At 38.9% G+C, this 13961-nt stretch overlaps 3 protein-coding genes across 5 annotated transcripts; 2 read left to right on the plus strand and 1 right to left on the minus strand.

Moving 5' to 3' along the window:
* Positions 1-255: 255 nt before the first annotated feature.
* LOC103445761 (heat stress transcription factor A-1-like) lies at positions 256-4399 on the plus strand. Of its 2 annotated transcripts, XM_008384798.4 has the most exons (3): positions 267-645; positions 2252-3574; positions 4027-4399. In XM_008384798.4, exons 1-2 carry the CDS (start codon positions 397-399, stop codon positions 3527-3529), a joined length of 1527 nt encoding a protein of 508 aa, XP_008383020.1. In that variant the 5' UTR covers positions 267-396; the 3' UTR covers positions 3530-3574; positions 4027-4399. The 2 variants fall into 2 exon arrangements, with proteins under 2 accessions (XP_017190756.1, XP_008383020.1); XM_017335267.3 differs by lacking the exon at positions 4027-4399 and having other exon boundaries at positions 256-645; positions 2252-3998.
* Positions 4400-5192: 793 nt separating this feature from the next.
* On the plus strand, positions 5193-6956 carry LOC103445762 (uncharacterized). Its single transcript, XM_008384799.4, has 3 exons — positions 5193-5958; positions 6149-6394; positions 6676-6956. The coding sequence occupies exons 1-3, from the start codon at positions 5263-5265 to the stop codon at positions 6805-6807; spliced, it is 1074 nt and encodes a 357-aa protein (XP_008383021.1). The 5' UTR covers positions 5193-5262; the 3' UTR covers positions 6808-6956.
* Positions 6957-7181: 225 nt separating this feature from the next.
* Positions 7182-13647, minus strand: LOC103445763 (uncharacterized). 2 transcript variants are annotated; one of them, XM_008384802.4, is made up of 10 exons: positions 13240-13647; positions 12490-13125; positions 11262-11391; positions 9928-10415; positions 9613-9693; positions 9394-9498; positions 8923-9036; positions 8711-8794; positions 8221-8292; positions 7182-7834 (listed from the first exon to the last, which is right to left on the minus strand). In XM_008384802.4, the coding sequence occupies exons 2-10, from the start codon at positions 12808-12810 to the stop codon at positions 7568-7570; spliced, it is 1662 nt and encodes a 553-aa protein (XP_008383024.1). In that variant the 5' UTR covers positions 12811-13125; positions 13240-13647; the 3' UTR covers positions 7182-7567. The 2 variants fall into 2 exon arrangements, with proteins under 2 accessions (XP_008383024.1, XP_070662160.1); XM_070806059.1 differs by having other exon boundaries at positions 12490-13138.
* Positions 13648-13961: the final 314 nt, after the last annotated feature.

Here is a 13961-nt window from a genome sequence, read left to right on the forward strand (position 1 = left end):
CTTGTGACTTCACTATCTCAGTCTACTATTTTGAAGATTGTGAAGACTCACATAGCTATTTCAGCGTACTCTAACCATCACCGTATAATTTACCAACGGTCATAATCAAATTCAAAACATACAACATGAAATACAAACCTGAAATTCATCATATCATCTCGAAATGCACTCACCTCCGTAACCCCAAATTTACCGCAAGGCGCCAACGCATAGCAAAACTATTTAAATGTAAATCCACCCAATTTCCATGTACATAATTGGACTTGTGTGCGCTGTTGTCACCCAAACTTGCCGCGAGTTCCCACCATCCCCTTCTCACTCATCAGCCCCTGCAATCTAGGGCTTCCCTCCCCCCCCCTCTCTCTCTCTCAAAACACCCAATTCTCCCAAACACTGATGCAAACAACCATGGAGAGAGTCGAAGACGCGGCGTCGGTGTTCAACTCCGCCAACACTCCTCCTCCGCCGTTTCTGAACAAAACCTACGACATGGTGGATGACCCCTCCACCGACGCCGTCGTCTCCTGGAGCAAAAGCAACAACAGCTTCGTCGTCTGGAATGTCCCCGAGTTCTCCAGGGACCTCCTGCCCAAGTATTTCAAGCACAACAACTTCTCTAGCTTCGTCAGGCAGTTGAATACTTATGTGGGTATTTCTTCCCTTTCCTGAATATTCATTATTTTGTGCTTTTCCTGCATTTGATTGTTGTTTTCTTGGTGATTCCGATCGGAACTGTGAAATTTGGAGTGGTTATGCGTGATCAATGCTTTATTAGGTTTTGCTGCTGTTATTTTGGCAAAAGGGTTATCGAATTGGAGGCTGTAAATAAGTAAATTGTGAAGATAAGTTATGCATGTGTGGATTTATATCACACGATTTAAGCCATTGTTATTGAATTGAATTCTTTGTCATTCACTGGGTTCCTTTAGGTCCAAGGCGATCACTGTGTCATGTAATCGAGTCGAAAAGATTTCAATTTGTTTTGTTTTGTTTTGTTCTGAACCAGGTGAAAACCTAGAAGGAAAAAGGACGTTAAGAGGTCAGAACTATTTTGAGATAAAAAATTTAAGCTGACTACTTATGTGCATTGCATTGCTCATTAATTTACATTTGATGAAGATATTTTCTGTATAAAGTAAGACCGTGGAGATTTTTTGTTCTAATGAATCCATTTTGTATAAAGTGGAATGGAAATTTTCTTCGACATTTCCTAATAATGTCCCGAAATTACCATCTTATCTTGATGAAAGAAAGTTTTTGGCCCTTGCAGTTCCTTAAAAACCTGGTGATAGGCATTGTGATTTTTTTAAGGCGAGTAGTTGATCTTTCTACATGTCAACCTAGTTACTGATTTGATAGTCTGACATGTTGAAACTGTTTCTCAGTACAAGGACGATCTAGTTATATGGCATAATACAAAATGTAATGATACATGTTGTCTGAACTCTTACAGATGACAGGTATCAAGTAGTGGTCCAGTTTTGGTAAATACTTATTGGCATTGTTAATAAAAACTAGCGGGGTGTAGTATTTCAAATGAACGGGTATGTACACGTGAGGTTTGTTCCCTTCCTCTTCTCTTACTTCTAGAGGTTTTAAAATTGAACAAGTTGAGATGTATTGAGAATCACTCTAATCAGGTTTCCGTTCTTAACTGAAAACTTGTATGTATGTTTTTATGTATATGATATATGTAAATATGCTGACCGGTGAATATGGCATCAAAATTGTATGTATATAATATTTGTATATATGTATGTATTTTTTATGTGTATAAGTCATGTGTGTATGTAGAATTACTCTAATCAGGTGTCTGTTCTTAACTGAAAACTTGTTTCTCAGTTGTTAAATTAGATTGAACAAGTTGAGATGTATTGAGATGCATTCTCAGTGCCCCTTTTTTATTTTTTATTTCCCTTGATTTTCTTTTTTAAACAAAAGTCCGTGAACATTCTGCAATCACTTATCCTGCACTGTTTGGTATAGTTATTCTCCTATTGTCACTTGTTACTCGTAAGGGGAGAAGTTCTACTTGATAGTAAAAGAGTAGAAAAAGAGGCAAAAGCTAAGGAGTTGCTCTGCAGCATTTGGCTGCTGGAGGTTGGAAACCATAACTACGAGTATGTGAATGGTGCTTGTTACCTAAGACAAGATCATGAGATGAGAGAATCTGGCTGTCTTATGCTCCAAAATAAATTTTAGTTTTTCATCATATAGAATTAGTATTTATGTTTTTGCATTCAATTTGCAGGGTTTTAGAAAGGTTGATCCAGACCGATGGGAATTTGCAAATGAAGGGTTTCTAAGAGGCCAAAAACACCTTTTGAAGACCGTAAGCAGGCGAAAACCAGCTCATGTACAGAATCATCAACAACAACCACCTCAAGTGCAGAGCTCTCAGGTTGGGGCATGTGTAGAGGTGGGAAATCCTGGGCTAGAGGAAGAGGTCGAAAGACTTAAAAGAGATAAGAACAGTCTTATGCAGGAACTTGTTAGGCTGAGGCAGCAACAGCAAGCAACAGATAATCAGTTGCATAATGTTGGGCAACGTATGCAGGGAATGGAGCAACGGCAGCAGCAAATGATGTCTTTCCTGGCAAAGGCTATGCATAGTCCCGGATTTTTATCCCAGCTTGTACAGCATCAAAATGAAAACAATAGGCTCATCACTGGAAGCAATAAGAAAAGGAGACTCCCAAGGCAAGACGATGAAATTTTGGTTGGGAACCTTGGCAGCAAAGTTCTTGATGGACAAATGGTGAAGTACCAGCCTTCAATGAATGAAGCAGCAAAAGCCATGCTGCGGCAGATCTTGAAGATGAATACATCTCCTAAGCTGGAACCATCAATGATCAATCCTGATGCTTTCCTAATTGATAATGTTCCTTCCAATGCAACAGATACTAGGAACACCTCTAGTCGGATTTTGGGGGTGACCCTTTCAGAGGTTCCACCAATTTCTGCAGAGTGCGATATGCCCAACGAGTCTAGATTTCCCGTCAGTTGTCATTCTACAGGCATTTCTGAGGTCCAGTCTTCCCCATTCGCGGTTTCCAACTCTGTTAAAGAAACTCAAGTTTTGGAAGAGAACATGCTTAATTTTCAACAAGATCCAGTTATCCCTGAACTAACTCGAATGCAAGGTATTGTTCCACAAAGCAATGTGGAAATCCCCAATGCAAACTTCATCAACTCAGAGACTGGGAATGCAGGATACATGGGCATGTCAACAGGTTTGGATGGCAGACTGCCTACAGATATTGACCCGTTTTCTCCTGAGCCTGATGCAGATGCGTTGCCAGATGGGGTCTCTAGCCTTCCAAGCATTAATGATATCTTCTGGGAACAATTTCTTACAGCGAGCCCACTGCCTGGTGACACAGACGAAATTAGTTTGAGTTCTGATGATGGAGTGACCGTGAATCAGGACTTGCAGTTGGGGAAGGATAATGGATGGGACAAGAGTCAACATATGAATCACATCACTGAACAAATGCAGCTTCTCGCATCAGGGAGCAGAATTGGTTGATATTATCTTCCCAATTGTATATACATGTTCCTTGCTTATCAAGAGGTAACTTTACAATCCACCATTTACCGTTGTGAATAGTTACCGCCCCTCAGTATCAACCGTACCAAAGTCAGTCAAATACTTACGGCTGATCTTAAAGATGAAAACATATGTGGTCTTGCTTGGATAACTTTTGACTTTAGAACTTATCTCTTCACCCATGCATCACTGTATGTAATAATAGTTGTATTACTTACTCCTTAACACAAAGAAACTAGCTTAAATAGCAATATTGGTTTCCAACTTGTATGAGGGAGGATGGTCATGCAATGCTTCTGCATGCTACTATTTTCATATCCCAGTCTAGTGAGGATTCTTCATTTTTCTGAGCTTCGACGGAACGTCTGATGTTATCCTTAGAAATGTTTTTCACTCGATCTGTTAGCAATTCAATTATGCTGCAGGAATATTACTCTTGAGTTTCCAATTTTGCAATGTTTATGATTTTTGCACAGGTTGATGTTGTGCACTGATGAGCAGGAAAATCTCGTATCCAAAGACCACTGATCACCTAGGATCCAAGTTTAAGAAACTCTTATCCGCCGTGTTATTTATGGATTACCGGTATTTCGTGTTGCATTTGTTGTCCAAGACCTTTTTTGTGCGTATGCAGTGAAGTTTATCGGTCAATCCTGTTTCGGATCAGAAACAAATAGGTTGTGTGGTTGTTACTAATTAAGCATGGAGCTTTTCTTCTTGTTTATTTGCATGCATGTATGTTATGTGCCCCTTTTGAGGTGGGTTTACAATGCATGCACAAGACTATATGGAAATTGAGCTTAATGCTAACGGCAGGTTGAATCAAAATAAAATGTTGGATTCCGGTTACGGATTGTTCATGTGTTACTAATCATAGAGGAATTAAAATCGATAATTCAGAATTAAAATTGATAATTCAGAATTAAAATCGATATTATTTCTACGTAAAACTTCAATTGAAATCTGAATTTTGACCTTCATTAACAAACTCCTCGATTTGATTATTTTGATTCTAGATTTTTTTTAATACATACATTTATGGTAAAGAGTTGGAGAAATGAATTGGTATCCAGCACATCAATCACAAGATTTTAACTAAAACCTTTAATGCACAAGTTGTTATTGACATTTTGAAAAAATCAGCATGCGTTATTCAATACCATGTCATTTATGTAGTTCATGTCAATATTTCTATTTCAGCAAACATGGTTTGTAATGTTTTTATAAGGGGTGTGCTATCCACACACCCATTTTTTCTTCTCACACACCCCTTGTTAATTTCTGTCAGTTGATATTCTTCAAATCATTCAATCCGACGGCCGAAAACAAAAAAGGTGTGAGAGAAGTAAAAAGGGGTGTGTGGATATCACACGCCTTTCTATAATAGCTAATTTCCCAAAAAAAATAATTATATAAAAAGATATTTGACAAAAAAATTTGTACAAAAATATAAAAACTCTATTTTCTTCTTCTTCCAAAAAAAAAAAAAACTAATGAAAAGGGCTTGAAAACTTTGAGTTTTAATGATAAGGACAAAATAAAGGGTAAAGTGAATAGTACCATGATTGACTTTTTAGTGTAAAAATATAATTTTTCGTTAAAATGAACAGTTCAGGTGCTTTTCGTTAAAATTCCTAAAAAAAAAAAAGGGATAAAACCCCAACAGGCTTTTTGGAGGGTAATTTGAGACTTGAGGGAGACATGAACAAACGATGAAGCTAAGCTTCGGTCCAACACTCTCACCGTTTCTTAAACCCTCTCTTTTCACAAACCTCCACCGCTCCGTTTGCTCTGCTTCTTCAATACCACCACCACCCACGACCCCAAAACCCCAAACCCCTCTGTTTCTGCGACCGCCCGCCCACTCCGCCACCACCTCCGACCTCCAAAAATGGCACGACTGGGCCAACACCCTCGTTTCCTCAGTTGGGTCAACGTTCGTGGACTTGGACAACGGTCCGGACTCGACCCTTTTGCGCAGAGAGCTCAAATGGCTCATGGAGGACGCAATCGAAGAACCCAAAAACATCGATAACAATGACGGAAGCGTTAGGCTAAGGGTGGAAATTGAGGAGCTTTATATGTTGTGGAAGCAGAGGGTTGAGGACAGGAGGCCCTTTCAGTATGTTGTCGGGTGCGAGCATTGGAGGGACTTGGTGTTGTGTGTTGAAGAAGGGGTTTTGATTCCGAGGCCAGAGACTGAGCTCATTGTTGATTTGGTGGGGGATGTGGTTTTGGGGAATGAGGGGTTGAGGGAGGGTTTGTGGGCTGATTTGGGGACGGGGAGTGGTGCGATTGCGATTGGGATTGCAAGGGTTTTGGGGAGTGGTGGGAGAGTCATTGCTACCGATTTGAGTCCCACGGCAATTGGGGTTGCAGCTTTTAATGTGCAGAGGTATGGTTTGCAGGTTAGTGTTTAACCGATAACTCGCGAGATTTTGTCTATGTACTAGCGAAGATTTGAACTTTCATCCTGATTGCCAAGTAACTTGACGATGGAAGTTCCAAATATTTGAACTTTCATCTCTTTTTTATACTACTTTTCGAAGTTTTCTATTTGTTTGTGTGCTCAAGATCCAATTTTGATGTGCCAATCAGGATGTAGTGGAGCTAAGGCAAGGATCTTGGTTTGAACCATTAAAGGATGTGGAAGGCAAACTCTCAGGTTTTGTAAGTAATCCACCCTACATACCAAGTGACAATATCGCAGGGCTACAAGCTGAAGTTGGACGACATGAACCAAGAGTTGCATTGGACGGCGGTGCCAATGGCATGGATGATCTTTTACATCTTTGCAAAGGGGCTGCTGTTATGTTGAAACCTGGTGGATTCTTTGCTTTCGAGGTATCTATTTTTGCGTTTGCTAAATGTTACAAACAACATAGACGGTTAGTAACTAAGTATGCCATAAATTGTGTAATCTCGGCTTCAGTTCCCGTCCATTCCTCGTTTTGCTACAACTTTAGAGAGTTAAAATGAGGTCTTAGTGAAAGCAAAACACTGGTGTTTCCAAATTGCGACTACAAGGTGCCTCACGGGAATGACATCGTGTTGTGCATTTACTGTTTTCGACCAGCTTGTAATTGATCTAATCTCTCTTCCTCTTCAATCTTATGATGTTGCAGACAAATGGCGAGGAGCAGTGCAAGTATCTCGTAGAGTACATGGAAAACGATGCTGGAGGCAGCTTTTGTAATTTGAACATGGTTCCCGATTTTGCTGGTATTAATAGATTTGTTACTGGATTCCGAAGGTGAGCGATATGAAGCATGATCTCCTACTCCTACCTGGAATCCGAGTCGCCCGTTCTTTTACGCTTAGATGTAAACGAGAAATAATCATATTTGTTTATGAGTAAGATGTCTATGCACCGGTATTCCAGTACAACAGATCCTTAATTTTGTGAGTTCCAGGTTTCTTTACATTGCTGACACAATCTCCCATATGTTTGACATTGATTTGGATTGTTTTGTTCTTGGTGGAGGATAGCCAATAAAACGATAACGTTTTTGGAACGGGGAAAGTCATGTTTACTTGCTTGAACTGAGAAAGTCGTCAATTGAACAAAGTTACGGAAAGTAAAAAATCGGAGAAACTCCATTACGCATTCCATGGAAGTAACACCTTCAAGTAAACGAACGAGAAATTTTATTGACAAGATAAACATGTACAAAAAGAGGAACAGTTTGTGGTGCCTTTTCATCCGTTAGGTAGAACAAATTGAGATTGAGTACCATGCCAAATGCGATTGAAAGTATCGGGTTACACTAAATGTGCAACAAGAGCAACAACAACCTGAGCTCTGATGCCTGAAATCGGGCCCTTACCCTTTTGAGTCGTGATACAAAGCGTGTTGATCTTTGATCTTAATTTTCAAGACGCCAAACCATTCCCGTCTTCTTTGTTGAGCACCAACCTTCGTTTGGTGATACAAGCAACCTATCAATCAGTATCTTGACAAATCATTTGCTCTTTCTTGAGATGGGAACATCTTCCGGCATAGCCCTCTTAAGCTGTTCAGCATGACGTTCTTCGCGATTGCCTCTTCACTCTCTGGGGCAACTTGAACGGACTCCAGGTTTTTCGGCGTTTAGAGGTCTCACAAAATAGGCCAGACGCCAGAGCTTGCTGAAGCCAAACCTCAAATTCTTCTTCATCTTCATCCATCATTTCAGCATCCAAACCCCACGGGAATCTACTTGAGTTGGATCTTTGAGTTTTCTCCAAACCAATCATGTTAACGTGGAAACTAGGCCGATGAGTGTTGGGCCTGCATGCCATTCCCTGCATGGAACAAGTAGAAGCGATAAGATATCAACCTCATTTCCCCCTGGCACAAAGTAGAGATGCACACACCAAGAACATAATAACGGATCAAGGGCACTTGTTCTCCAAGTCCGAGGAACAATTAAGTCTTTCCAATATAGTGTCTTCTGTGCTACAAAGGTTCAGCAGGATGTCTGACAGATAAAAGGGTCCGTTTGCACACTGTTCTACTCAAATTTGACTACTTTCCAGATCAAGTTTTAAAATAAGAAAGATACTTTAGAGGCAATTTGCCTGATTTATTGCACAGTTCCACCGCCATATAGGGTGCTAAACATGCAGAGACTGTAGAACAAAGCCAAGCTTGCGGAACTTACATATTATATTTTGATTAAAACCATTACCTGACAAATAGCCCATTCAGACACATCAAAGATTTTGCTCTCAGCACAGACAAAGGCCCGTGGTATTTCCACCTAAATGAAAGAACAAAACAAAGATCCAACAAAAATCATTAGGGACGCTTAAATGTACATTCCTGCAGTAAGGGAAATGATTCAACTTGACAAATCATGCATATCGGTATTGTATGAAGATATTAACATGCATTATAGAAACAAACAGGAAAAGCACGTGAAAATCATGAGAGGCCTTGAAGCAGGCTCTCATCCCTGAAAGTCACAAGAGCACCATTTAAACATTTGATTCAAAACTTCTAACTCTCAAATCATTTCCTACCTCCCTTTATTTATATAGTAATTTCTGCAGTTCTGACATGCAACTTACACTTATGTGAAAAATTGTTTTGTTGTTTAACACATTGATAAATGCAAGTGAGGACAGCAGAACTATTTGCATGGGGTGAGAAAACACAAAGAGTACTGTGTAAAATACCTTATGTGGCCTATTAAAGACTAGAGATCCTTTGTACTCAACCCATCCATCTCCATCCTTTGCTTGGTGATATTGACAGCAATCCTAATTGCAAACGGATCCAATAAATCAGATATATACACCAATGAAGCGAAAAAAAAAAGAGAAATGTAACATATTTGACACTGAAATTAGTTAAAAAGAACACTAACTAATAGAGAATAATGTCACACCTGACACCATCTAGCCTTGGACTTGCTTCTGTTTGTGCATACCCATATATGCGAATTTCCACACTTCGTGCACTGTATACGTCTCGACTCTTCAGAGTAGTAATCTGGACCTTCCTGCTTATACACAATTGAATAGGGGTTACATAAAAATATCAGTAAATTGACTCAGAAAAATGACCGAATGAAATACAGATTTATCATTGGGAAAGAAGATGCATAATTACAAAGCAGACTGGTATAAATAAAAGATAACTTCTACTGCATTGAATAGTTGATATAAATTGGAAATTGAGAGCCATAGAAAATGTAATCAATAGATTTTGAATTCGCAATTCCTAAGACAACATATAAATTATAACTGATTTCATATCAATATTTATTGATGACCTCCATCAAAATGACAATCAGATAAATCTCAGGAAAGTGCATGACACCAAACAACTGAATCTACAATCAAAGAACATAGCTCACCTGATGTGAAGTGCCATAGGACTTCTGGCACACACTCTTAGTCTTGGATTCTTCCTTTCGCAACTGCTCATCATAGTCTCTCTTCTTTGTGGGATCAGAGAGAACCTAAAAACACGTCGTTGCGACAGGCACATACAGAATCATTATTTAGGTCATATAATTTTCATTTAAGACAACAACGATTACTATACAACTCAAAAAACAAGTCTGTATAATTACCTCATATGCACATTGAAGTCTCTTAAACGATTCACTCGCTAATGCATTTCCCATATTTTTATCAGGATGCACGAGCATGGCCTGTACAAGAGATAATCATGCATCTTAGTCATCTATAATATAACTCAACTGCACATCAGATTCTTCAAAGTCGTATTCAGGCACTAATGCTACCACTTTTTTGCCAAATAGTCAAAGCACAAAAGAGTAGTTCCTCTACTTCACATAAATAATTTCACAAGTCGTACTTAGAATGAGAGGGAAAAAGAGAAAATTCCCATTAATGAAACAGAAGAAAGGAAAGGTAATATCCACCTTCTTCCGGTATTCTTTTTTCAATATTGCTGCATCAACTTTTTTGTGGCGAGGAAATCCTAGTGCTTCATAGTGATCAATACTGTCTAAAATCTTTTTCATCTCATCAGCTGAACTTATTTCCTCTTTGACCACCTTAATAGGGAAAGATTCTTCTTTTTCATTTATAACAGCCGAAGTAGTTGGTGTGCTAGATGAGTTACATGAGTGCAGCCTTTCAGATTGATCAGTAGGAATAGAGTATTCACATTCCCCAGAAAAATCATCCTCCATAACTGTTTCTGATTGCTTTTGCTCTTCAAAGTGTGTGCTTTCACTCACTTTATCACACCATTGGAGCATATAATTTAATGCATCATTAGAGATGAATGCAAGGTTTATTGAGATAACTACACCATGCCATCCAACCTGAACTTTGACAATATAAATAGCATATACAGTTGCCATCAAGACCAGCAACCGTGCATGATTTAGGGAGAACAAATAACCTGCATTTGTAATACAGTTTTTAGTATTTTTAACATCAATAGAAAAGCCACAATATATCAGAATGCTGATCCACTTATATGACCTCTAAACGCTTAAGTCTGGGAACTTTTCCCCAAGATTGTTTAGGACAAAACTGCCCACACATGAGGACACTTATTAAATGGAGGAAATAGCAAAAACACGAGATACGTGTTCAAAACAAGAATATGAAAGCTTTAAGTTTTGTCTTCTTTGTTTCAGGCCTTGTGCCTCACCTCTGCTAAATTACCTTCCCCACTATGACAATCACAGGTATCTATATGTATATCATTAGCCACCTACTAAGCATCGTGAGAACATCAAGAAAAAATCGTATCAGCATTATCAATCTCTCACTCACAGATCCTTTATTCAACTGAAATACTAAGAATAGTTCGTCAACAATTTCTCTAATAAAATAAATAATCAGAGTTAAAAACTTTTTCCATGATAATGTGTTTTGGTATGATGATTTCTAAGATAAATTACAATTTTCTAGGTTGATGCAGTCAGAAGGCTAAAATACCTCTCGGTTCTTGCATTATTCCTAGATATCATATTGAATGGTAAATCATTCCAACAGATTGCAGCACGGCTCCTATAGTCAACTATGGATGGATGGCAGAACTGTTTTTGTTATTTTTTTCTTTTAGGTACCTATTCATGCACATTATCCAATGAGTGGTGCATAAGCACCCTTGCAAATCTCATAGAGCATAAATAACGGCAACATGGGTAGAGTGAAAACAATGATAGCCACATAAGAAGGCAAAAGAATAATGTACTGCATCAAGTTATAATACAGGTCTCACAAAAAATTAGCATACCTCCAACGATAAATAAGATTCCCGTTATCCAAAAGTTAGCGTACATCCACAAAATCAGAATAGCAAAGATCCCTACAATAAAAAGTCCTGGAGTGTAACCCAAGTACTGGACAGCAGCACCAGCAGCTCCCTGAAATATTGGACCCAACTGTAAGTCTCAGTTTATTCTGTAGCAATGTAAATAATAACATTTGAGTAAAAATATCACTATGCATGTTCGAGCTGCAAAAAATCCACTACTGCCATCTCATAGCTATACATTATTCCAAAGTTATGTCACCATGCATTAAGTAATTCTAAGAAAAGAACCTTCATACGAAAAAATCCACTACTGTCATCTCATGGCTATCCATTATTTTAAATTATGTCACCCTGCATCAAGAAATTCTAGGAAAAGAACACTATGAAGGTTCCACAAAGTTACAAAACTAATCCTATGAACAAGTACTATATATGCTGTTAACGAAAGTAAGGTGTGGCATTGGTCTCTACAGTATGAAAATTTTCTAGATTATTTGTTAAAGACTTTTGATATATACTTTCTTTTGTGTATTTTTTCCATTTAAGGCCCTATTCTGGCAACCTTAAGTATTTTCTACTATGTCTTCAATGAGACAACCTAAAACTTGAAATATTCAGTTCACAGTAGATCTGGAACCTGAATTCTTAAACCAAGCTTCTGTAAGTCTACATACCCAACAACCTTGATATTTACTTGTCCTGGTTGACCTCATGAGCAAACATCCACCAGTGTTGCAGCCTATTCATTTAAAATCTTCTCCAGAAAAACCTAAGCTCTAAAGTTGCACACAAACGTTCCATAAGATTATCTCACAGCCACACGCATATACTCATAGAACAATTAGAAGTTATAAATAGAATTTCTTAAAACTGTTCAAATGTTTAAAGAAATTAAACTAGTCAGCTTTTTACTAACTGGGTTTCTGTTAAAACCCCAACACTATTTCAAGGATCCACATAAACTGCGCACCCAATTTCGGACCACCTACTGCAAACAGTACTGTAAGCTACCCTTATAAGAATCTTTCAGATCTTTATAACCAGTTATAACTTTAAAGGATACATAATTCTTTAATGGGTCTGATGTTGTTGCATCTCACGTTCTCATCCAATAGTCAAATCAAATGACTATAACAGAAGACCAAGCATCGAAAAATACAACAATTAAATGCTCAGGAGTAAAAAAGGAAATACCAAGGAAACATACCATACTAAGAAGTACATAAACCACGCAAGAAATTGAAGTCAGACTGAGAAGGCAACTCCACGTTATAAGGAGCAAAGCCGCAGAATCCAACCCGATAAAGGATCGAAAGCCTCTTACAACGCAGTCCCACCAATAAATCAACAACAGGATAAACAGCCTCCCTGTCCTGGCGCACCCACTGCAAACCGTCGGCCAATGCCGCTCTACAAACATCCCGATTTTATCTCCACACCCACCCATCGCAGTTCGCAATCGGGAATAAATGTGTTTCTGTGACTGCAGCCATTTCCAAGCTTGTCTAAACAACCCTATATCCTCCATCACTACAAATATGAGCTTATGGGTTCAGCAGAGAAGCAGATTATCGCCCTATACAAACCCTGCTATCTATAACCATGGACTCGAAGCCGAAATTGGTAAGAACCCAAACTCTGAGATGCTGAATCATCAATGAAGTCCATAGAACCGAGAGCAACCCAAATCCTGATCCGCAAAAATATCAAGCGGGAAAGGGGGAAAACCAGCTGAAATTCACGGGTTTGGAGCACGATCTAGAATCCCCAACCACCCCAAGAAAAGCCAACAAGTAAATTCAATCACGTTCTTCTTTCAGTGAGTCAGTCAGCTCCCGCATTGCTTCACATGCAAGCTTCCAATAAATAAAGCAACAAAAAAAACCAGGCATTCAAAAGCTAAAAAGCACGGATAGAAAATTCGCAAATATTCCGCTTTATTGAAATAATGTCTCACTAGCTTTTCAGACGCGAATATCTGTGTCTATGAAAACCAACAGCAACTAGTCCCAGCTCACAGACCAAAAGGAAGCTTTTGCTGCTGCTGCATCAGTTGCTTCCGGAACAAAGTGAAACGCAGAGCTGTGGCTATGGCGGAAACCCACAGAGAGAGAGGGGGGTTGATTTAACCACCGACAGGGGAGAGGAGGGGGTTGGAGCCTTAAAGGCGTAGGCCTTAGGGGATTCGGAGGGAGAGGGGTAGAGAGAGCAGGGAGAGATAAACCCTAGCTTTTTGCAGGCATTGCTCGTGAAAAAGAGAGTTTGCAAAGTGTGGAAAGGTGTAGAAAGGAGAGAGAGAGAGAGAGAGAGAGAGAGGGGAGAGAGGGAAGAGAGAAGGAGAAGAGACTCCTGCTACTTGTGTGCTGTGTCACTTTTGTCACTTTGTGGCCTTTTATTCTAGTAAGATTCTCTCATCTCTCTTCTCCTCCTCTCATATTTTGAAACCATTTTTTGTCTTTTTAACTTTATAAAATATTATTATTTGTCCGAAAAAAAAAAATATCTTTATAAAATATTATCGTGATTTAGTCAAGTCGTGAGAAAGAAAATGCGAAAGTTAGGAGGGGGATAATCCTCCTCCCTCTTTTTTATCATAACTATGACCCAATGGAACCCACTTGACACCACTGTTTTTTATTCCTCTAATGAAAATAAATAAAAAAATTATTATTACCATCT

Source organism: Malus domestica, chromosome 10, assembly GCF_042453785.1.
Source record: "Malus domestica chromosome 10, GDT2T_hap1".
NCBI classification, from domain to species: Eukaryota; Viridiplantae; Streptophyta; class Magnoliopsida; order Rosales; family Rosaceae; genus Malus; species Malus domestica.

Coding starts and splice junctions, on each gene's coding strand:
- LOC103445762 (XM_008384799.4), top strand. CDS start 5,263: ATGAAGCTAAGCTTCGGTCCAACACTCTCACCGTTTCTTAAACCCTCT. Junction 5,959..6,148: donor TGCAGAGGTATGGTTTGCAG/GTTAGTGTTTAA, acceptor TGTGCCAATCAG/GATGTAGTGGAGCTAAGGCA. Junction 6,395..6,675: donor GTGGATTCTTTGCTTTCGAG/GTATCTATTTTT, acceptor ATGATGTTGCAG/ACAAATGGCGAGGAGCAGTG.
- LOC103445763 (XM_008384802.4), bottom strand. CDS start 12,810: ATGGAGGATATAGGGTTGTTTAGACAAGCTTGGAAATGGCTGCAGTCA. Junction 11,392..12,489: donor TTTATGTACTTCTTAGTATG/GTATGTTTCCTT, acceptor CCAATATTTCAG/GGAGCTGCTGGTGCTGCTGT. Junction 9,694..9,927: donor AAAAAGAATACCGGAAGAAG/GTGGATATTACC, acceptor TCTCTTGTACAG/GCCATGCTCGTGCATCCTGA.
- LOC103445761 (XM_017335267.3), top strand. CDS start 397: ATGCAAACAACCATGGAGAGAGTCGAAGACGCGGCGTCGGTGTTCAAC. Junction 646..2,251: donor TCAGGCAGTTGAATACTTAT/GTGGGTATTTCT, acceptor TTCAATTTGCAG/GGTTTTAGAAAGGTTGATCC.